This window comes from Osmia bicornis, chromosome 1, assembly GCF_907164935.1.
Source record: "Osmia bicornis bicornis chromosome 1, iOsmBic2.1, whole genome shotgun sequence".
NCBI classification, from domain to species: Eukaryota; Metazoa; Arthropoda; class Insecta; order Hymenoptera; family Megachilidae; genus Osmia; species Osmia bicornis.
Window position 1 is genome coordinate 4,271,158 of NC_060216.1, and position 24,133 is coordinate 4,295,290.

Below are 24,133 nucleotides of genomic sequence, written 5' to 3' on the forward strand. Positions count from 1 at the left end.
GTCTGTCATCGGACTTGGGCCGGCGGTAGTTGGTACTCGAGGTGCGACGAATTCTAAGAGTCGTGGATGTATTGTTTATGGAAAGGCGATAGAGAGTTTGATCGCCGATCCTCGAAGGAACGCGCGTGTGGCCGATGACCCGAAGTCATAGTGCCGCATGGCACGTGGAAAAGATAAGGATTTTCTAGAAGGATCTGGTCACGGAGTGGGGAAGATTTTAGATCTTCTGGTAAGAGGACCATGAGGAACAGCATGGCACTTGCCCCAGAACCTCGGATAAAGATTGATCGATCGCGTAGTAGAAGTCGATATTAACATATAAAAGTATTTTCCATATTTTTCAAGCAGAATTGCTGATACTATAACTGCAATAAACCTAACAATTTTTTACGGGACTATAAAAGCGGAAAATTCTTGCAATTGACAATATAAAAAAAGCTCGTTTCTCGTGACCGTTGACTATAATTTTAAAGTTTGAATTCTGGCATTTGACTTCTAAAATTTCGAAATTTTTAAACTTGAATTCTAGAATTTTGAAATTTGTGTTTACGAATGGTAATGTAGCAAAAGTTCGATTTCAACTTACTACAAAGGATATTTTTCAAATTTTCATTACTTTTTTGCATAAAAAAATAATAAAAAGCGACTTTCATTATTTTCTCTGCGGTTCCAATCAATTTTGATTTTTCAAAACAACAAAAATACATCAACGAATAAACTAATTCGTTCAGCTTTTTAAATAAATTCAAGTCATTTGGTCTATTTAACCACTTGCAGTGCAAAGAAATTCTCGGTTGCGCGTGCCAGAACAGTCGAGCGGCAATCACTTCCCGGCGCGTTCAGGCAGCGTTCGGCGGGTGGATTCCAGAAGAGAATATAAAGAGGCAGAAGGATAAAATTACATGTGTATCAATACTAAATTTATTTATTAATAATCTTGCAGAAACTGTGCCTCGGTAAAGAATTTCATTAAACAGTGGACGTGCCACGCACGTCATTTATCTTTCTGTAACAATCGCCCAACGACGTGCGTAACACGTCGCTGGCGTTCCGGTAACAAAAGCGTGTCGACGTGCGTGGCACGTCTTTCCACCGCAAGTGGTTAAAAAAAAAAAAATTGTTCTGTTTTAAATGGTGGATGAATACTTTTGAAACTCACCATATACATATAAGACATTCTTTATAAGTATACAATGATTTCTTCATTTTGTATGAAAATCTGCAACTGTTTCTTTTTATCAATCTTAATAAACTCCGACTGAAAATAATTAAAATCCTCCTAAACTGTTACTATACAAAGAATACACGAAATATCTTGTAGACACAGTAATTAATTTAAGGACGTACAATCACCTAATTACAACACAATAACCAGAAAACTGTATTAAAATTAGGAAAAGCAGGTAACAAACGATGTATAGAAAAGATATAATAAGATGATTAAAATGTCATCATTTATACATCGAAATGTTAGAAAACATCAAAATTCTAAGAAATTTTGCATACATGTAACAAGAATTGCTAAAAGTGCTGAATACACCAATAGAATTAGGGTTTGTGAAAAATTGAGAACATTCGTGTTTTACGAATTGTTTCGAGAACTTACTGAACGCTATGTGGACTAGGCCTCGAAGGAATCTTTTCGAGCCGAATCAGATCTCCCCTGAAAATACCGCAAGGATAAAAACCTATCTACTTCCAGTATGTATCGTTTTTAAGGAAACAAGATTTCAAAGCTTGGACCAGATCCAAACTAGCAAAACTGAGACTTCGGACAAAATCGGGCGAAACCGGACTAGATGGTGATACGCCGATACTGCACCTTATAATTCACAAAGTTGAGACCGATATTTTGACATTGCCTGCAATTTTTTAACCGACTTTGAAAAAGGAGGAGATTACTCAATTCGATCAGTATATTTTTTTTTTATGTATGTTCACCGATTACACCGAAATGGGTGGACCAATCGAAACGAAACCTTTTGCCTCTTGTAGAGTATATCTCCCAATTGGTCCCGTAAAAAAGTATTTTGCATTTTTTCATTTCTGACGATTTTTATTGCAAAAAACGCACTGTTTCATGTACGTTCGGCGTATGTTCACCGATTACTTCAAGATGGATGGACCAATCGAAAAGAAACGTTTTGCATCTTCTAAAGTATTTCTCCCAATTGGACATACAAAAAAATATTTTGCATTTTTTCATTCCTAATAACTTTTATTGCAAAAAAACGTAATGCTTCATTTATATTTTTTCAGCATTTACTCTGCAAGGAATGTACCGATCGCGATGAAAGCTTTTATATCTAATAAGGAATATTTCCGCGATGATCCCACTTGCAACAATTTATGGAATTTGTTATCGTTAATAACTATTGTTATAGCAAAAAAACTATTCCTTGGTGTTACTGTGCAAGGAATGTACCGATCGCGATGAAACTTTTCACATCTAATAGGAGATATATCCGCGATGATCCCACTTGCAAAAATACATGGAACTTGTTATCGTTAATAATTATCGTTATTGGAATTAATCAATAAGAACGGTAAACCACCTTACGGCATCCTACAAATACTCCTTGTTCCACTAAAAAGTATGAAATAAAGTAATTTTTAACAAAAAATACAACCGACTTCAAAATGCGCTAAAGAGTATAAAATAATTTCTATTTGATTTATACCAATATTCCACAGCTATTAATAAAATCTATTATATTTAATCGTTAAATAGTATACTAAATACATTTCAACCTTTTTGAAGGCGATGCAAAATTAAAAATACCCGAGTGAATGATGCAGCCAATAACAATTTGAAAATTAATAAGTAATTTGACAGTTTATTATTGTACACAAACACTACACTAGATTAACATTAGTAATATAGAAGAATACATAATATAATATGATATAATAATTAAAGATGAAATAAACGTTTTATCGCGTGACGCATGGTCCTGGCAAGACAAAAAGTACCAGGGGTACCACCAAATAAAAGGTACGATCGACTACGGCGCACTCTGCAGCCAAATAAGTTAAATAATAATACCTAAAATATATATGGACACATATAGATGCGACTCTAACACCCCCTCTATCCCCCTGTGGCTCGGGAGGCTTAGAATACGGCCACGGTATCCCCTGCCTGTCGTAAGAGGCGACTAAAAGGGGACACAGCACACACACACATGTACACATGCACGCGCACACACACACACACATGTACACAGATGAGAGAACATTAAAAGTATGGATTGAGCGAGACATAAAGTACGGAGTGAGTAAGAAATAAGATTAATGAAATGTAAAAATGCGCGGGAGTTTGGTGCTGGCAGTCACGCTGCCAGCACATCTCCCCAAGCGCGTGGACGCTAATGTTCGTTGGGCATAAAGGGGACAGATAAGTCCCCAAAAGCGCCGGCCCCTTTAGGGGCGAAACTTAAAGGAAAGGAACACCCCCTCTATCGATATGTGTCCTGATGGTGTTCAATCTCGACCTAAATCTAATAATACATTAATATAAACATAACATTTCGCAACAACGTTCGTGTTTTGCTTTGGTTAAGGCTTTTGTAAGTATGTCTGCAGTCATCAATTCAGTACTTAAATAACTAATAATTATTTCATTCCTTTCTAATAATTCTCGCGTGAAATGAAACTTGATGTCAATGTGTTTACTTCTCTTATGATAGACTAGGTTTTTAGATATTTCTATGGCACTTTGATTATCGCAAAACACGTTAATGGGGTCGCTCACTAGTTCATCAAAACCCATGTGTTGTAACAGTCTTTTAACATAAACGATTTCGCGCGAGAATTCGGCAAGTGCTGCATATTCCGCTTCCATGGTAGAAAGGACGACAGCCGATTGTTTACAACTCTTCCAGCTTGACAGTATCAATACGTTTCCGATACAGGATCTTCGGTCGTCGACATCTCCTGCCCAGTCAGAATCTGAGTAGGCTCTTAGTTTTTCGTGGTCTTTGGTATATGTTATGCCGTATTTTGAAGGCTTCTTGAGGTATCGGAGTACTCGTTTAGCAAATATCCAGTGCATTTTTCGTGGATTATTACAAAAACGGCTTAAGCGTACTTGCCGCGAACGCGATATCTGGTCGCGTGGCATTTTCGAGATAAATTATTCCTCCAATCAATTCTCTGTATGGACGGTGCTGCATCTCCGACGTCTCTTCTTGTATTCGAGCACATTTCTTTGGTAATTTTAACGTTGGACTCGATGGGAGTCGAAACCGTCTTTGTGTCCTTCATGCCGAATTTTTCGAGCATCTCCGCGATGTATTTCTCTTGCGATAAGCGTATTTTACCTGTGCTTCCTTCTCGCTCTACATGAATTCCAAGTATATTTTGCACAGGACCAAGGTCTTTCATTTTAAATGCTGATCTCATTTTGTATTTAAGTGATTCGATTTTTTCAATTTTGCTCGATGCGAGAATAAGGTCGTCTACGTAAATGATGAGTATTACGCGGTCTCGTCCCTCTCCAAATACGTACACACACGGAGCGGCACTTGTACGTTTTCCTCCGTTATTTAAATCGTAACTATCTAATTTTTTATACCATAGGCGGCCAGATTGTTTTAAACCGTATAAGGGTTTCAGTAATTTGCATACTTTGTCTTCGTGCCCTTTTTGAACTAACATTTGTGGCTGTTCCATATATATTTCTTTAGTTAATTCGCCTTGGACATAAGCAGCCACCACGTCCATTTGGTGCACATGCATTTCTTCGCGCACAGATGCAAATTTTTGAGTATGACCACGTGTCAGTCTCGCCTTATATTTTTCAATGGTTCCGTCCGGTAGCGCCTTTTTCTTGAAGTCCCATCTACAGGTCAGGACTTTCTTATTTGTCGATCTCGGCACCAATATCCATGTCCTGTTTTCCATTAAGTTGTCGTGCTCAGTTTTTATCGCATCCAGTCATGCTTGTTCATCTTCCCTGCCTAATATATCCGAAGGGAGTACAGGAGGTGCATCTTCATCCTTGCTCACTGATTGTGAGTATGCTTTCTTGGGTCTCCCTCTTTGACCCGTTTTTACAAACCTCGGACGACCGCGTCCTCGTTTTACTTCTGTAGTTTTTATTTCATTGATTTGAGGTTGACCCTCTTCTTTTCTAAATTCATTTAAGTCATTCTCGTAGTCACCGTATTCCTGTGAGGGTTGTTCTTCATCTTCTTCGCTTAGTTCTACGGTAACAGGTTCTTCATTTGGTTCTTCGGTATCAGGATTTGGTGTGTAAAATAATTCTTTTGCTTGCGTTCGGGGTTGACCGATTATCTCAAAGAATTTAACGTCTCGGGCCTTTATTATCTTTTTAGTACCAGGCTTCCACAAACGGTAAGCTTTGGAGTGTTCCGAATATCCGACTAGTATATATTCGTCACCCTTGGGTTGAAATTTACCTCGCCGGGGTCCTTTGTGTAACGCAATTACTTTACTACCTATTATTCTAAGGAAACCTACGTAGGGTTTTTGCTGCGTCCAGACCTCGTACGGCGTGACGTTATCGAGTGCTTTGGTTGCACATCTGTTTCGCAAAAATGTTGCCGTATTAACGGCTTCGGCCCACAGAGACTTCAGTAAATTGGCCTGAGTCATGAGGCATCTCGCCATCTCAACTAACGTGCGGTTGGCCCGCTCTGGCACTCCGTTTTGTTGCAGAGTATATTCGATACTCAGTTGATGTACGACTCCTCCTTCTTTGAGGAGATTTTGAAATTCGTTGGACAAGTATTCTCGTCCGTTATCCGTACGAATCTTTTTAATTTTTCTTCCTGTTTGTTTTTCCGCTTTTCTTTTGAAATCTTTGAATGCTTGGAGGGCATCAGATCGGTTCCGAAGCATCATGACCTCGGTATATCGCGAACAATCATCAATAAACGTAATAAAGTATTTTGCACCGCAGTGAGATTCTACATTCATCGGTCCGCAAATGTCCAAATGGACAAGATTCAGGATTCCCTTTTCTTGATTTTTGGAACTTTTAAAGGGTTTCACGTGAATTTTGCATTTAGCGCGCCGGGCACCGCTGAAAAATTCATGCCTCTAACTATTTTAGCATTTTTCATTTTTTTGAGATCGTCGATATTAAGGTGTCCGTATCTTTCATGCCACCTTGTTAATTTTTCGTTGACGATATCGCTAGTCAACATTGTACATTCATCTTTTTGGTCGACGACATACCGCTGATCCCGCTTCGTAGCCGTTAGTATTGTCACACCATTTTTATTGGTGACCGTTGCGCGATCCTTTTCGAATTTAACGGTGTGGCTGTGGTCAGTCGCGTGCGAAATAGATAATATAGCACATATAGCGCATTCCCTAATTATATAGATTATATAGACTTTAAATTGTTCGTTATCATTTATATCTGAAAACTTGGCTTTTTGGTTGCACATGTGTCTTGTGACACCGTTATCCAAACACCACATGCTTGACTTCTTGACAAGTTCAGTATTACACGCAATCGCGGCCATTGCATCACACGACTGATACGAACTTTCGCGTTTATTTTGTGGTTTAGATCTACACTCAATATTTTTGTGGCCGTATCGTCCGCAATTAAAACATTTAACATTAGATTTCCGCGTTTTTGGTTTAGTGTCTCTTACGTATGTACGCGATTGTTTTCTGCGTTCGGAACTGTCTTTCGTATACAACGCATCATCACTTTTTACACTCTCGCTTGATTTTGCGTCGCGATCGTCTTATCTTGCCACTTCTTCTTTAATTTTAGCTTTTAAATTATCGGTCGACGGTATGTCATCGCGAGACTCGATCACGATACAGAAACTCTCGAAATCGGTCGGTAATGAGATTAACAACATTATCGACAAGAGCTCGTCAGAAATTTCGATGCCCGCTTCTTTAACCTGTTCGGCTTTTTGTGCAAAATCGTTTACATACTGCGAAATCGTTGTATCGAGTTTCTTTTCCATCCGTAGAAGTTGTTTGCACAATGTGGCTTTCCTGACTGGTTCACTTGATTCAAAAATGTTTCGTAGTTTGTCCCATGCTTCCTTTGATGTGGTTACTTTCTTTATATGAGTCAGGGGTAAACTTTACTTTACCGGACCAAAAATTTTAGACCTTTTTTTTTTGATTTATAGGTTTTTTTGCGTAGAATCTGAAAATGCAAGTCTCAACTTTAGGAATTCAATGGTTAAAAAGTTATAAACGTGTAAAGTTTGACATTTTTAGCGGATTTGCTACGTTACTGTGACGCCATATTGCCTTATATGTATAACCTGATTGGTTCTCACATGGGCAGTACAGTTTGTTTGTAAAATAAATATAAACCTAATTAACTCAGACAGCATCAAATTTACGGTATGACTGTACCCGCCAAAGTAGTCGGCACCCACATGAATCTGCCTGCAGCTAGCGACACCGTTCATTGGACAAGAAGTCAATATGGCGTCACAGTAACGTAGCAAATGCGCTAAAAATGTAGAAGTTTACATGCTTATAACTTTTGAACCATTGGATTCCTAAAGTTGAGACTTGCATTTTTGGATTCTCCGCATCAAAAACTATAGATTCAAAAAAAAAGAAGTCCAAAATTTTGGGTCCGGTAAAGTAAAGTTCACCCTGAGTCAGTTGAATATGTGCGACACTTAGATTAATTAGAGCCAGGGCCTTTCCATCCTTTTTAATCCAATCTTGAGGATCTTGGACTGGTTTCTTTTCGGAGCCGTCGACATACTGCCACAGATCGTTGTATACTAAAACACTTTTCATTTGGACCTTCCACAGATCATAATTTTCTTCGGTTAGTTTCTCGATGTTCGAGAACGCGTTCGACAACGCCATAATTGTACCACGTTTTCTAAATTACGACTTTAATTCTTGTTTGCGCAGTGGAAGGTGATCCTGGGCCCATAACCTGACAGTTTATTATTGTACACAAACACTACACTAGATTAACATTAGTAATATAGAAGAATACATAATATAATATGATATAATAATTAAAGATGAAATAAACGTTTTCTTGCATGACGCATGGACCTGGCAAGACAAAAAGAACCAGGGGTACCACCAAATAAAAGGAACGATCGGCTACGGCGCATTCTGTAGCCAAATAAGTTAAATAATAATACCTAAAATATATATGGACACATATAGATGCGACTCTAACATAATTAATAAGTCGTAAGGAAAAATTCGGAACGTTATACAGTTATATGTAGATAATGCGGAAAAAATTTGTAATTGTAACGACTGTATCAGAGTTGGCAGCACTTCAGATTACATGTAGTTATTCCACAATAGGTATGTTGATTCCCGATGAACATTGTTTACTTGAAATTATCAAATGGGTCATTTGTTATAGGTTGCCGACGCCTGAATTAGGATCTTCCTAGTAGAAGAAAAGTTTCTAATTTTGCACCGCCTCCGAAGAGGTTGAAATGTATTTAGTATACTATTTAACGATCAAATAGGTTTTATTAATAGCTGTGGAGTATTGGTACAAATGAAATAGAAATTATTTTACACTCTTTAGCGCATTTTGAAGACAGTTGTATTTTTTGTTAATTGTGATATTGTAAAATTTTGAAGTGTTCAAACGTGAATTCTAAATTATATCAACTCATGAATTTGTTTAAAATTTTGGATAAAGTTCCAAATATCCCCAATGACCGAAAAAGATAGAATTCTACCTATACAAACATATTTAATGAATACAGTTGTTTTCGCTACAGTAACTATCGTCTTTGAGTGTTCCATTTCTACACAGGCCCTCCAAACTCTGCTCTTTTGGTTCTTTTGATTCTAGTTGGTGCGCAGGAATACTTGCAAACATAAGTAGTGTTCACCGATCACAAAAGTCTCATGAGAATAACGCAATCTGATTGGTCGCACCCCATCTCAGTTAACAGGTACTTTCGATCGTGACATATGATTGGTCGAAGCGGTAACTCGTGTCAAACTAGGGATCAGACGATGTGTGCATAATACCCCCTTCTGCCCGTGTGCCGTCCAGCGAGACATCTTGTGATCGGAGGACAGTACCTTGTAAATTTTGCCCACTGGCTAAGATTTTGTGACGTCATGTTCTCGCTAGAATTTTTGTTATGACTTTAGTAGACCAAGTAACTGAATTTTTAGGCTACAGTGACCAGCTACTAATTTACAGTGATCTACTGATCTCAGAATCGGGCATAAATACTTAGGTGAAAATGCTGAATAGGGGACCCCGCTCCAATGACCTGGATCTTGAGATATGTTGTCAACGACATGTCCCCGAGTAACTTTTTCTAATAACTTAACCGTCAATCACTGCTTATTAAAAAGTTATTAACAAAAGAAATTTGTAACTATTTTGATTACAGACGGCAACTCCGATTTCGATGTTTTGAACAACTTTTTCCTATACATATAACCTATATAACATACATAAAAAATACACAAAAGTCAATGGATCATATAAAGTAATGATTTTATTCCAAATTAAATTCATTTAGCGGATAAATTAGACTCATTATATTGAAAAACATATCAATCCGTTCATCATATTTATACGTTCTCCTGAACAGAAATTCCGCAATATAATGAATAAAATGATAATCCTGTATACCATAACTAGGAATGTTTGCTCGTAATTCTTCCCACAATCTTTCTATATTTTGTGTGGGGGTTCCAGTTACTGGATCCACAAAATTTACAGTATGATTAACTGTTTTGTGCGTACAATTAAGTTGATCTAAACTATTATATGCACGCTATTTATCGGTATGAATAATTGATCCAGATGCAACATATTGTTGAATAATAGGGAGCAGCGTCTCGGAACTTCGGTTTGCCACAGGTACAATAAATACTTTTTTGATCTCTCGTTCAATACCACCGAAAATCCACTGTCCTCTAATTATACGTCCAGTGTTGTATTTTCTTTTTCCAATTTTTGCTTCATCAAATTCCACAATTCTATTTTGTCCACCAATTGGTGTTTGTTTAGATATTATCCATTGTTGAAGTAACTATAAAAAATATTATCACTCTAACAAACTTATAAAAGCAACCATAATACTGCTTACCTCTCGACAAAAATACAATAATCATTAATTTCTAATTCATTTTTTAGAAACCTATTTCGTGGTAGTGGTATTATAAGAAAATAGGCAATAAAACGACAAATTTTAGTAAGATCCATGTGTATTCGACTGAACCATGTTCCATGAAATGCACTGACTTTAAAGTTACACGTTAATTTTTGTCGCTTTCGACCTTTAATGATTTTGTAGTATTTTTGTGTACAATGAAAAATATGATTTTCCAAAGGATTAAATAATTGTATTTCGTTTTTACATTTGGGACACATTATTGTCTTGTGAACCACGTTTCTGTCGCGCAAATAATTCCACAGTGACTCAAAGTTATGCGTAATATTAATAAATTCATGCAAGTGCATTATGAAATCTTCCTCTATAATATTCGCTAACAGAACTATTGCGGCAAACTGAATACTTAATATCAAAAATACATGTACCAATGTAGTGTTTGGAAAGTATGACAGAAAAAATCATAACATAAACCTATTTTAAATTCCACAAGACCTCAGTTATAGCACCGAAATGTGTGTGCGCAGAAGTTTAAATTTGCGCGCGTGCGTGTTACATTTTACGCGTTAGTGTGCGATTGTTTAAACAGATAAGTTAGGTCAGGTTACACAATTAAATCCGGCCGCCGCCAGGCGGCCGGTAACGCTTTCTTGCAATGATAGTGTTGTTTAAATAATAACGAAAGGGTTGTCGGCCGCCTTGCGGCGGCCGGATTTAAATATGTGACCTGACCTATCCGAGCTTCCCAGCTACGCGGAACTAACCCAGAACTAACCTAACCTAACATATCAATAATATTCACTTGTAATTGAATGTTAATGAACATTTCGATCTTAATTTTTACAAACTTTTTTGTTAATAACTTTTTAATAAGCAGTGAGCGACGGTTAAGTTATTAGAAAAAGTTACTCGAGGACATGACCTTGACAACATATCTCAAGGTCAAGGTCATTGGGGTGGGGTCCCCTATTCGGCATTTTCATCAATACTTAATTACGCACAATACTTGCTGAACCATCCAGAGGTTTGTACATTATTTTAAAATAATATTATTGTTCGAAGGGTATGGGTGAAAAATATATACTGCATATATATATAAGAACAGGTTTTAATATAAGATAGATTTATTACACGTGCATGCCATACGTGAGACCGAACAAGACAAACGATCGGAGAAAAGTTCTCGATCGCCCCATACACACCGAGGGCGCAGCGATTACAATCATTTGGGCGAACACTCCCTCTATCGATGTGCCCGAGTTGACATAACCACAGCCGACTCTAGTACTTACTAGCCATGCTGAACAACATGCTGGCAACACCGTTCACGTGACAATCGGAGTCCTATTTTCAAAAACAGAGTCCTGTGCTCGGAATTGTAATTACCGTCTTTTTTAATTAAAAGCTGTAGTAATATACGCTATTTTGTATTAATTATGTATAAACAATACATAAACGTTGCAACTATGGCAAGTAGAAGTGATGTGGTAGTATAAAATTGTTATAAATGTGATATAAATTTTGTGTACTCTCGAAGTAGTTTGGTGTTGTGAAGCATGATATTTGAAATATTTACAGTGGTTTCAAGAAAATTTAGGTATGAAGCAAAATGAAACCATCTTTGGATCAAATTGAAACATTTAAGAATTATCCCTTTGTTTGTCTTGGCTGAACTTTGTCTTGGGGGACCAAAAATTTCTGGATGAAAAGTATCAAATCTTATAGTTTTTGACCTGAAACATTCGAAAATGCAAGTTAAATGTCCAGGAAACATAATAGTTTAAGAAATACAAGTGTATAAAAATGTACGTTTTTAGTGAGATTTGACAGGTTACAATGACGCCATGTTGCTTCTACCCATCTTCTGATTGGTTCGCACAACCAATCAAAGTTAGTGTAAAGGAAATGTAAAAATTGAAAGTATTTCTGATGTTATCGCACGAAATATGTCGAAAATATGAGTTTTTTATTTTTTTAAACACGGCGTACCACACTTAAAAATCTGAAAAAAATTGAAGACACCAGTCATGCTAATATCTAACTACTGTGAAAGTAAAAATCTAGTGTTTTGAAAGCTTCTACCCGAGATCTCAATTCTTCGACTTTTTTTTGCGTTTTTGATTTTTCACGCCTAGGATTTGCAACCGAAAAATCTGAAAAAATTCACAATCAGAAAGAAATATGGCTAGAATATTCTAGAATTTTTTCAGATTTTCTGAATGTCATTAAATAGGGAAAATATGGCAAAAACCACTTTTTCTTTCTCACCCTGTAACTACCCTCCCAGTTGAGATACAGGGTTAAAACTTGGTGTACAATGGTTTTTTATTATAAGCTATATAATGGTGCATTGCTGAAAAAAATCGGCTCAAGGGCACTTTTGACCATCTTATCCTGCTATACCCTTTGAAATCTGTTCATTTATTTCAGGTATCATTTGTTAACTCTATCAATTTTTTTATTCAACTGTTATATTCTTCGTAGCGTCATTTTCTGAACCGTATGTTTTTGTTGGTGTGTTTTTTGTATGTTTTATTTATTGTTTGTGTGTTTTTTCGTATTTTTGTGTGTGTTTTTATATTTTTTGTGTTTTTTTGGATATTTGTATATAATAATGAGTACGATAAAGTATAACTTATGCAGGTATTTGAATTTTATGTGTAATTTTGTTTAATGTGATTTATACATTTTAATGTTCTGTATATTTTGTATGTATTATCTGTGTTTTTGTGAATTTTATTTAATATGATTTATGCAGCTTGCCCGCTTCGAAGGAATCGGCTGTTTGATGGGCCAGGTAGAAGGAACTTCTATGTACTACAAGAAATTGTAGTACCCATCGTCGGCCCATGAAGCTTTAAGGATGGTTCACGCTACACCGTGCCGGGTCCGAGCCGTATCTCGAACGGGACACGGTCAAAGATCTTCATATACGTTTTATATGAATCTGTTTATGTTACACCGAGTTGAGCCCGAGCTTCGGCCGTATGCCGGCCGTGCCCCGGCACCGAAATGTCCGTGTATATTGTTTCGCCGTCGCCGTTCCGTTCCCGGTTCGGTTCGGTACAGGCACGGTGTAACATGAACGTACTTGCGAACGGATCTGTTGCGGCGTAACGATGAAAATTCGTGAAAAAAAACGATCTCGCCCTCTTTTCGCTTCGGCACTGTCTGTCTCGGGCACGGTGTAGCGGTCTTGGCCGTTTCCGATACCCTGCTGGCCGCGGTAACTGCAAACAGTACGCGGCCACAGTCGATTCCTTCTTTCAGGATGTCCGTTTACCGTTACATAAGGCAATAAAGTAAATTCTCATTTGAAATCATTTGATTATTAATTTCAATTAAATTTATAATCGTTTCTTATATATATATATATTTTTTTTAAGGCTTATGTATTGCTTCACTTCTGACTTCTCCTACGAGGTTACCGCAACGGAGGTATCCGACGTAGGAGAAGATCAGGAAGTTTTATCAACGGACACGATTGCAGCGTGGTTCCGCTATTGTCGAGAGATGATAGTGGACCACGTTTGCAAAATGCAAGCGGGCAAGCCGAAATTAGGCGGGATCTATGAAGGAGGTTCTGCAATCGTTGTACAGGTAATTTTTATACTGTTTTTAATTAATTTTGTTATTATTACTGTTTTCTACTACTACACTTTAAATATTATTTCAGATCGATGAGGCCAAATTTGGGAAAAGAAAGTATAATCGTGGCCGTATCATCGACGGCCACTAGGTACTTGGCATGGTCGACACATCGACCAACGATTGTAGAATGGTTGTCGTTCAAGACCGGGAAGCGGCAACCTTGATCCCCCTAATCAAAGAAAACGTTGCTATAGGCAGTGAGATCCATACGGACTCATTTAGGAGTTACATGGGTCTCGCTGCTGAAGGATTCATTCACAAGATGGTGAATCATAGCGTCGAATTTGTTGGTAATTATTTCAGTTTGGTTAGGCCACACTAAAATTTCTAAAACATTGGTATGATATTAAATAAATGTTTTGTGTATCTTTTAATTACAGCGCCTGGTGGAACTCATACGCAACAAATCGAAGCTAACTGGCGACCGGCAAAGGATTGTATGCGCGGAAGAGGCCGCTTCCATGACGAAAACTTTGCCGATCGCCTGTATGAGTATTTGTGGAGGAAGTTCTGCAAAACTCACACAATTCATCTTATGGATTCCTTGATCGCAGCAATCAAGGAGCAGTACGTTTTCGAATAAGGTAACTTGAACTTACAAGGGGAGGCTGGGACGTATGGGACACGGATTTTGATGGGGCTTACATATGTTGTAGTGTAGGTGTAGTACACCAACATATGTTTCAATGTTGGGTCCAACATTCAATCGTTTTCGAAATATTTATAAAAAAAGGTATAGACGCATTGAAGTACAAGTACTTTAAGCGTTGTTACCATAATAGAAAGTAGCGGCGCTGGTAACGGGCCTGACTCGTAATCGAACCTCTGCAGTTCCATTCCGGATAAAGTCGATTTTTTTTTTTTTTATTTAATTTTTTACATTCCAATATGTGACAATTATCATAAAAACACATAAAACAATCAAATTCATGGCACCATGCACATCTAATAAAGCATGCTTGATCGCACTTACATTTTTTTGTTTTAATTTCTCATGGAAATTGCACTTTACTAACATTTAAAAGAATTTTTCTATTCTGTGTCAATTTACTTCATTAATTTACAAAATGTGTTTGGTACTCGTTTATTTTATCAGGCCATCGCCGGGTAATTTGATGCAGCGTTGAAAGAGATGAGATAGACTCGTTCTCCTGTCTCTGATTTCGAATCCACCAGGTGTTATCTGCGTTTATTTAATAAACAGAAGGAAGCGATACGATATTTTGTACAAGATACCTTGTTCATTTCGAGAGTCAGTTCTGGTTCATGCGTTGTCGGTTGCAGTTCGAGTATCGAGAAATTAAAACAAAAAAATGTAAGTGCGACCAAGCATGCTTTATTAGATGTGCATGGTGCCGTGAATTTTATTGTTTTATGTGTTTTTATGATAATTGTCACATATTGGAATGTTAAAAATAAAATTAAAAAAAAAAAAATTGACTTTATTCGGAATCGAAATGCAGACGTTCCATTACGAGTCAGGCCCGTTACCAGCGCCGCTACTTTCTATTACGGTAACAAAGATTAAAGTACTTGTACTTCAACGCGTCTATACCTTTTTTTATATATATTTCGAAAATCATTGAGTGTTGGACCCAGCATTGAAACATATGTTGGTATACTACACCTACACTACAACATATGTAAGCCCCATCAAAATCCGTGTCCCATACGTCCCGGCCTCCCCTTGTTAGTCACTTAAACGAACCAATCAGATGATGGGTAGAAACAATATGGCGTCATTCTAACCTCTCAAATGTCACTAAATACGTACATTTTTAAACACTTGTATTTCTTAAACTATTGGTTTCCTGGACTTTTAACTTGTATTTTCTAAAATTTCAGGTCAAAAACTACAAAAAAAGGACCCCTTAATTTTTGGTCCCCCAAGACGAAGTTTTACCTAGGGTATAGATGTTGATATATTCGGACCGGACTCCCGCGGTGTTGCCATTTTTACTTCAGCACGGCTAGTACTAGAGTCGGCTGTGACATAACCCATGACAAGATAACCTATAAGCTACCTTAACTTATTTAAATTCAACATGTCAACACAATTGTTATGTTTAATTTTAGGTAACGCTTTCGTTAACGTATCTGCAGGCATTAAATCTGTTGATATATATTGTATATTAATAATACCGTTTTCTTGTGCTTCTCGCGAAATATGATACCTAATGTCTATATGTTTACTTTTCACTGTGATAAACACAATTTGAACTTAGCTTAATTGCACTCTGATTATCACAGTACACAATAGTCGCACCTTCAATGCAATTATCGAAGCACATATGGTTCAATAATCTTCTTAAGTATATAACTTCTTTGGTTACTTCAGACAGTGCAACATATTCTGCTTCCATGGTTAAAGCTGCAACAGATTTTTGTTTCTTCGTTGACCAGCTGATTGGACCACCAGTCAGGATAACAACAGTTCCAGAGCAGGATCTTCGGTCTTCAATGTCACCAGCCCAGTCAGCATCAGAGGAAGCTTCCATTTTTCGATTATTCATTTTATAAGTTATCCCATAGTTCATAGTATTCCTAATATATCTTAATGCTCGTTTTGCTATCTTCCAGTGGATTATACATGGGTTTGAGCAATAACGGCTCAAAACACTTACTGTGTAGGACAAGTCAGGCCTTGTTGCGTTTGCCAAGTAAACAAGTCCACCCACCAATTCTCTGTATGGACAATTTCTCATTTGTTCCTCTTCTTTGAGGCTTCATATCCTTTGTCAGCTTTAGACCATATTCCATCGGAGTTGAAACAGGTTTTGAGTTTTCCATACCAAACTTTTTTAATAAATCACTTGCATACTTTTCTTGAGTCAGTCTCATACTTCCTGTTGTACCTTCTCTTACAACATTTATACCAAGGATGTTACTCAAAATGCCTAAGTCTTTCACTTTAAATTTCTTACTCAAAATATCTTTTATGGCAATTATTTGCAAATCCTTTGATGCAAGTATGAGATCATCCACATATATTATTATGATAATTTTACATTTTCTACCAGAGGTCACATAAACACATCGATCAGTTTCAGTTCTCTTAAAGCCAATATTTTGTAAGCATTCATTGATTTTATTGTACCATTCTCTTCCAGCCTGTTTGAGGCCATATAATGGTTTGTTAAGTAAACATACCTTGTCTTTATTTTTAGGATCAATAAAGTTTTCTGGTTGATTCATATATAATTCATCTGACAGGTCTCCCTGAACGTACGCAGCAACCACATCCATTTGATGTACTGTCCACCGATGACAAGATGTCCCGCGGGACGGCACAGGGGCAAGGGGGGACCCTCGTTCGCTCTAACAATCAGATGTACCTATTTTCGGTTGTAACGTATGATTGGTCGAAGCAGTCACATCTTGTAACTTGTCTTGTAACTTGTAAGTTGCCGTCCAATCAAATTCGTTGACCTGCCTCCAGTCACACGTATTATGTTTATTGGCTGAGGCCCTTACATCCACAAATCTATCGCGTGACGAACATCGCCAAGGACAGACATTGAAACAGAATGAGATGAAGCGATAGCGAGCGGCGAGTTCAATGTATTGGCGTAGAGGTAGATTCGTGGTTTACATCATTAAGAAAAAACAGAAGAGTTTTTACACTTTCCATAATGTAATTTCCATAAATTTTGCATAATAACAACTGTTGTCAAGAACGTGTATTATAAAAAATCCATTAATATCCTGAAAAAATCGCATGTTTATATAGTTAAATGTATCTTCCGCAAATATGGAAATTTTACGCCTATGCAATGTGACGGCTGACTTCTCAAGTTACGGACTCCTGGAAGGGATTAAGTGGAGCGAACGCATAGTCCCCTTGCCCCTCTATCGGCTCAGTTTGTTGGTGCTTGGCAACTTAGCTGCAACGCACAGTACAAAGTAGCATGGATTTTTCATGGGAAATCGGAACTGTAGCGATGGTACGTGCTATCCCTCCTATTTTCGTCATAGTGGTGCGCGTGCGCGTATCCCCTCCTTCGAACGTCGGATCGAAGGAGTTGAGTGTCGATCCAGCGATCGACACTCTGGTCCCCAACGACGAGCGGAACGGATGCTTTCGCACACGGCTCTCCTCCTGGAGAAAACTGTCTTTAACCCATTGACTGCTAGACATATTTAGAGCGTATTTAGATACACACGCTTAATACGAGATATCTCGTAGCTGGCAGTCAATGGGTTAAATTGCAATCCAGCAAGTCGTGACTAGAGACGAGCTCGGACATTTCCCTTTCATCTTGTGGTAGCCTTCCATCTTGGGACTCAGCACCCTCGAAGGACCGCTCCACACAGACACGGCAAAACGCAGTTTTGCCTGTGCTCTGGCAATTTTCATATTTCAAATTGGAGGGCCGTGATCTCACTCTTGGCAGTCTTAATTTCTTTCTTGAGTACGCCTTGTACGACTGGAAGAACGTTGACGGATTCCGGCAAATCCACGGTTATCGGTTACTCTTAAATTCACGTATTTCAATCTGCAAAGGAGTCGAGGGTCGGGACTTACAAGGAGGCCTCACAGCAGTTAGGTCATTGATTTTGATATAACTTTTTCTGGTGAATCTTGATGAAAAATAAGTTGACCCGTGTTTGGCCGTTTTCGTCAATACTCAATATTTAAAGAGATATTTAATATTTTAATTCTCTGATATCCTTAAGTATTAAATTGGTAAAACGGTTATCTACAGCTGTGTTAGGGAAACGGGTAAAGTAGTAGGCTCGTTGAACTACGCCGTCGTGAGTTCACAAATCCTTTGAGGCTAATTCATTTTTTTTCTACATTTGTTTAGTTTCTGCTTTTTTTGTTCTGTTTTCTTGTTTTTTGGTTTTAATTTATTATAATTTTGTCATATGTATTATTTACAATTTATGGGATGATACATATCGTAGAAACACGAAAAACAAGTGTTTTCGACAATATGAATATTTAATAAAAGCTGATGCATTGCAAGAGCACTTTGCTTTTCTTACACTATCCGGAAAACATACTTATTTTTCATCAAGATTCACCAGAAAAAGTTATATCAAAATCGATGACCCAACTGCTGTGAGGTCTCCTTGTTAGTGCGCGACCTTCTCATCCTTTGATTGTGAGTGAAATCGCGAAGTCAGTGCCACCGTCGATCTGAGGTTCGCAATTGAAAACCTCGCTGAACCAAACGTATCCTCGGATTCCACTGGCTCGCCATTCTGCGATTTGAGAGGCGCGTAAAGACAATATTCCGCAGCACGGTTAGTAAATTCAAACGTTCCTTTTTGCCTACGCGCTCCACGATCACGCGACCTTCGTGCGTCGCGATTTCGGTGTATGTTTCCTAAGCGAATTGAGCGAACAATAACTCGTCCTTGGTGAAAGGCGTTTGAATCGTAGACGACCGGCGAAATTTTGTAACCGTCGTGTGTATATTACTTTTCGCATTCCGAGTAAAGTCACGATTTTGCGTTCAGACCTTTTGCGTTATTTTTTCGTATATTTTCATATATTTTCTTATATTATATTATATTCGATTATAATTATTCCGCGATTATTAAAGTGCGTTATTCAACCAGTCATTTTTCCGTATAAAAGAAGACTGAGTTTTTGAGTCGCGTTACAGTCGCTCGACTGGTTGAGACATTTTCTTTTGCGTTATTATTTTTGTAATACATTTCCGATTCGCGCGTGTATCCGATCTGCGTGCTTTGTATCGAATCATTGACGACCAATCTAGTCAAGTCCGTCGTATATTATATCTGGTTATAAGCGCGTCTATCGAACATCTAGTAGATGCGAATTGCGATTCGTTAATTGTTACAAGCGTAAGTTGCCACAAGATTTGCGGTGCTTCCACTATTCTGTGATAGGCTCTTTTGCCATACTCAAGTACCTATTTTTTGAATAAATCAGCATTTTGTTACACCGCAAAATTACGTCTCACCCTTCCTTCTGCCTTCGCGAACGCGCAGCGAACGCGAACCACTCCTTGAGAATCGTAGGGGAAATCGTACGCTCATACTACTCGCGTCATATTCTCCTTCTTACAAGTAGAAAATAACAAACGTAACAATCTACTAGTTAGGCTCGTGTAAAACTAGGGGGTCAGTCAATGAGTGCGTAGTACTGTGCAGAGATAAGATGTTGCGGTGGCTAAGGAATGCAGGTACGATTGGTCAGATTTTTCTAGTCACGCCTAATGCACACGCATTCTAGACCGTCGCGCGTTATTGGTCGAAACGCTCTCACATACTAAGCCCGCCGCTTGCACACCGTAAAATCAAATGGTGTGGGTGCGTGACGACGTTGGGACTAGGCGGGCCAGACCAAGGAGGCACTCCTTAGCCTCCGCAACATCTCATCTCTGCACAGTACATGCCCCTTTTTGCCTCTGTGCCGCCCGCGATACTTCGAGTCATCGGTGGACAGTATAAGTACCATATAGCATATATGTATATAGGCAGCATATTCTTGTGTGCGTATTTCACCAATATAATGTATATGTGTTCGTAGCGATATCAGCGCTTCAAGGGTTCCTGCACCTGAACGAATTTGCATTACAGGCTTTGTGTTTGGAAGGCCTGTTTCTACACTGCCCGAGGTGTTACTGACACTTCTCTAAACTAGAGATGGTGTGCAAAATCACTAACAGGGATTTATCAAAGTAATAGCAAAATTTTGATCATAGCCATGATTTAAATTTATTCAAGGCCGAGATCGTGATTCTTTTTGTTCAGTTATTGCTTACTGTGATCGTATTTCTTGATCTTGATTGGATTCAGTGGTGAACTCGAAGAAAAAGCGCTCTCCCTCAGTTTTCGATGATTTTTATACAGGTTGTAAAATTCGACATTTTAAGCAACTTTTTTTCTATAACGAATATATTGAACTCGCTTGGTTTCGGAGATATTAGCGAAAAACGATGAGTACTACTATATTGAATTTCGTCTGTACGCATACGTCCGTGGCTCTGTGTCCATCAGTAAACGACCCTCGTTTATCTACTGTTTCTATTAACTACACCACATGGTTCAATTACCATTTATACAGTAAAATAGGTCAATCTAAAAATCAAATTTAACTGATTTCAATAATTCTGAATTTTGACATACGAGGCCAGCTCCGTACTGGTAACTATATTTTGTTCATTTAGTCTTTCGGCATAAATGTGCAGCCTAACTTCGTATCGACTCAGCAAAGACCGGATGCACTCGGTTTTCGGTTATTCCGGTACACCTATCAGTTAACGCTAGAGCTCTGACACTATTCGATTTTTGCAGAGCTAACCCCAAGTCATATTTTGTGCTTATACCAAACAATATCAGCACATCGCGATCTCACCCGATATCAACCAATCTCGCCCGAAGTGCGAGTCTTTAAGTTCCGGTTTGGACCTTATTACGCGGCATAGTAGACTGCTCGCGGAACTATAATAGCAGTCTTGTACTTTTAACAATCTTACGGGTTTAACTATCGAGAGCAATAAACTCACCGTAAGACATCGTCCGTTTTGCCTTCTATGTACCTGGTAAAAATGGTAACAACGGTAAATTCATGAACTGATGAATTTACTACATCGATTTAGATGCACGGTCAGTTATGTTCAATAGCACATTGTGTAATTGCTAGAAACCTTTCTAAGCTGGTCGGAGTAGTATTTTGTCACGTACCGAATCAATCACCATGAAGCTTAAAAGGGTCCAACAGAAAACAGACCTTCTACAGTACAAGGCCAATAAAGTCAGAACGTTTATTTGGCATTCGCATTGTCCACAAATGCTCACGACGAGCAATTTACAATCTTTTACGAGGTCTTGCCATTCACTTTACTTAAATTCTAACTTCCTCTCCGTGTCTTAAACGGACCCCCTGCCGTGCATGTGTTTTGTGAGTTCTACCAACCCCGACAGGGTTCGAACCGTCTTGCGCTCTGTCCCAGGCACCACCAGTCACCAAGACCTTCAGAGCCCTCAGTCGCTCGCATCTGTACATACAGCTATACCAGAGCCCTCAGTCGCTCCCATCTGTACACACAGCTATACCTGAGCCCTCAGTCACTCGCATCTGGCAAACAACTTATACCTGAGCCATCAGTCGCTCCTGCCTGGGAGATATCGCCGATTCTGTGCAAACACGCACCTTGAGACTCCCACGTGCACCGCAGCCGATGGGTTTTCGGCTAGCTTACATGGGAAATGTCCAGCGAGGTGATTTGCTAAACCGTCAGCCTATGACCATTAGTCAAACTCCAAACGTTTGCTAATTGGTCACTTTTCATCAACACCTCCCTCGTTGGACTATCTCTCTGCGGCTCCTTGCTGACCGTTCGTAAGACCCAGGAGAGGGAGAATACAAAACTTGGAACGAGACATCGAGACTCAAAGTGACTTCTCGTTGATCATCAGATCAGATCACATCGTCAGTATTTTAAAGTCAATTTACACGATTCTATCATTACGCTCCAACATAGCTTCACAGTTCAGCTTTGACATACCTCTGAGGTATCAGTTCTCTTAAACACATAAACACTTGTCCAACAACCATCAGAAATATATTTACTTTTAACGACTTAGCTTAGTCTCAGTTTTAAATTATTCTCCTTACAAAGGTAAAGGGTTGTAAGGAAGTGCGCACCTTCCGGTGGTGGAATCCGCGTTACATAATGGCATCCTCTACCGCGATCGCGTACTGAACAGAACTTACAACTCTAAAGACCGCAAAAGATTACTAATTGTAAGCATCGTAAGTTAACACATTATCTACCAGCAATAAATAAAATGGATAAGCACTAACAGTTTATAATTTAACAGTAACTAAAGATTTAAAAGTATAACTCTTCCTATCAATTTCCTCAAAATTTAAGTACACCTAACTTTTATTATTTCAAGTGTGTTATAGGTGAATTTATAATAATATCAAAAGATTATTAATTGGTTTTTGTCAATAAGCGTCGGTATCGAAGAATCTATTACTATGATTTCGGTAGATAAAGTGTTAATAGTGCAGAGTTAGTGTTTGCTTTCCAGTTACGTATATCTGAACACAAGTAACATGTATAGTTTTGAAGATTAAGCAAACATTTATTTCAAATATCTCTAGTATGAGATGACTATGATAATACAATTGGAACGTGAAATTCTTTTGTAAGTTTGAATTTTGAATTTCAAAATTTTGGAATTTTTAAATCTTAGAATTTAAATTCTGAAATCTTGAATTTTAAATTTAAAAAATTTTAATTTACATAAATCAAGTCTCTAAAAAAACTTCAGTCCTTTTTCATTTTATTTCTTCTTTTCTTTTTTTTTCGAAACAAAAAATTACTTCATGTCCACTTGTATTATAATTAAAGATTCTATACATCACACTTTAAACACGTCAAATTAGTGAAAGCATTTTTTAAATCTATGTTACATAATACAATTTAATCTTTTACTTATCAGCAGGTGTCTATAAAAGAAGGTAAGGTTTACTAACGAAAGTTTTGTAAACGGCATTACAACAAGAAGGCCCAAACATATAAGTATCAATAGAGAGACTAGTATCAACAACCTTTTCAATTAAAGAATTTTCTGTTTGTTGTTGGTGTAAAATTTTCAGTTTTCAGATTATACACTATTTTTCAGACACCGCAATTTATATTGCCGCAAATTGGATTATAGAAGCCGACAATTTGTCAAACTTTCAAAATTTCATTCAAAAAGGAAATAGAAGTGTATCATCTTCGTATGCTATGGTAAAAGAACGGCACTAGTATGTTTGAAAATCCATGTGAAGGCAAAATCGCTTAAGTAACAATATAATGAGTATCACTAATTTGAAGAGAATCTTAAATTTATGTTTTACCTGTATGGAATGTCAGCAAGGTTTGACTGACTATGGGAATGTGGCACTCTGGGCGTAGTTGCAGTTGTATCCCGAACACCACAAATCGCTAACTCGTGAGCAGACCCTGACAGGCTTCGGTCGCTTCCTCTACGTTTACCACCCGTTCCACTGCTCATAGCATGTTGTTGCAAGGTGCTGGTTGTCGGGGCTGAAGTTGAAGAAACTTTCTTTTTGGCTTGTCCCCCGAAGCCGAAAAATCTATAACACATAATTAACATTACAAATCATATAATTAAATTGTTATACATTGTTATACGATGAAATCCGATTACGGTAGATTCCCGTATAACGCGGTTAATATGTTACACGTTGTAGGAAACCGCGCTGTACGATCATTTTTTTTGTATAACGCGAATAATCTGAAGTAACATGTTTGACACAGATAAAACCTTGACCGCACCATGAAGACACACAGAGTCGTCTCGGCCCGGGTACGTCCCCGCTGGCACGTGACAATACGGACCTCTTTATGGTGCGGTCAAGGGGTCCATTGTCACCAGTGTATCTTTGGTACGTTATA

At 38.1% G+C, this 24,133-nt stretch overlaps 1 protein-coding gene across 4 annotated transcripts in view; it reads right to left on the reverse strand.

Annotated features, from left to right (window-relative positions):
- Positions 1–24,133, reverse strand: part of LOC114880009 (regulator of G-protein signaling 9) — a 132,014-nt gene that overhangs the window by 14,016 nt on the left and 93,865 nt on the right. For all 4 annotated transcript variants that reach the window (XM_029195537.2, XM_029195536.2, XM_046285588.1 and 1 more), the window contains one exon: positions 23,572–23,811. In XM_029195537.2, the coding sequence (XP_029051370.1) occupies positions 23,572–23,811 (240 nt within the window). The remainder of the gene's footprint in view (positions 1–23,571; positions 23,812–24,133) is intronic.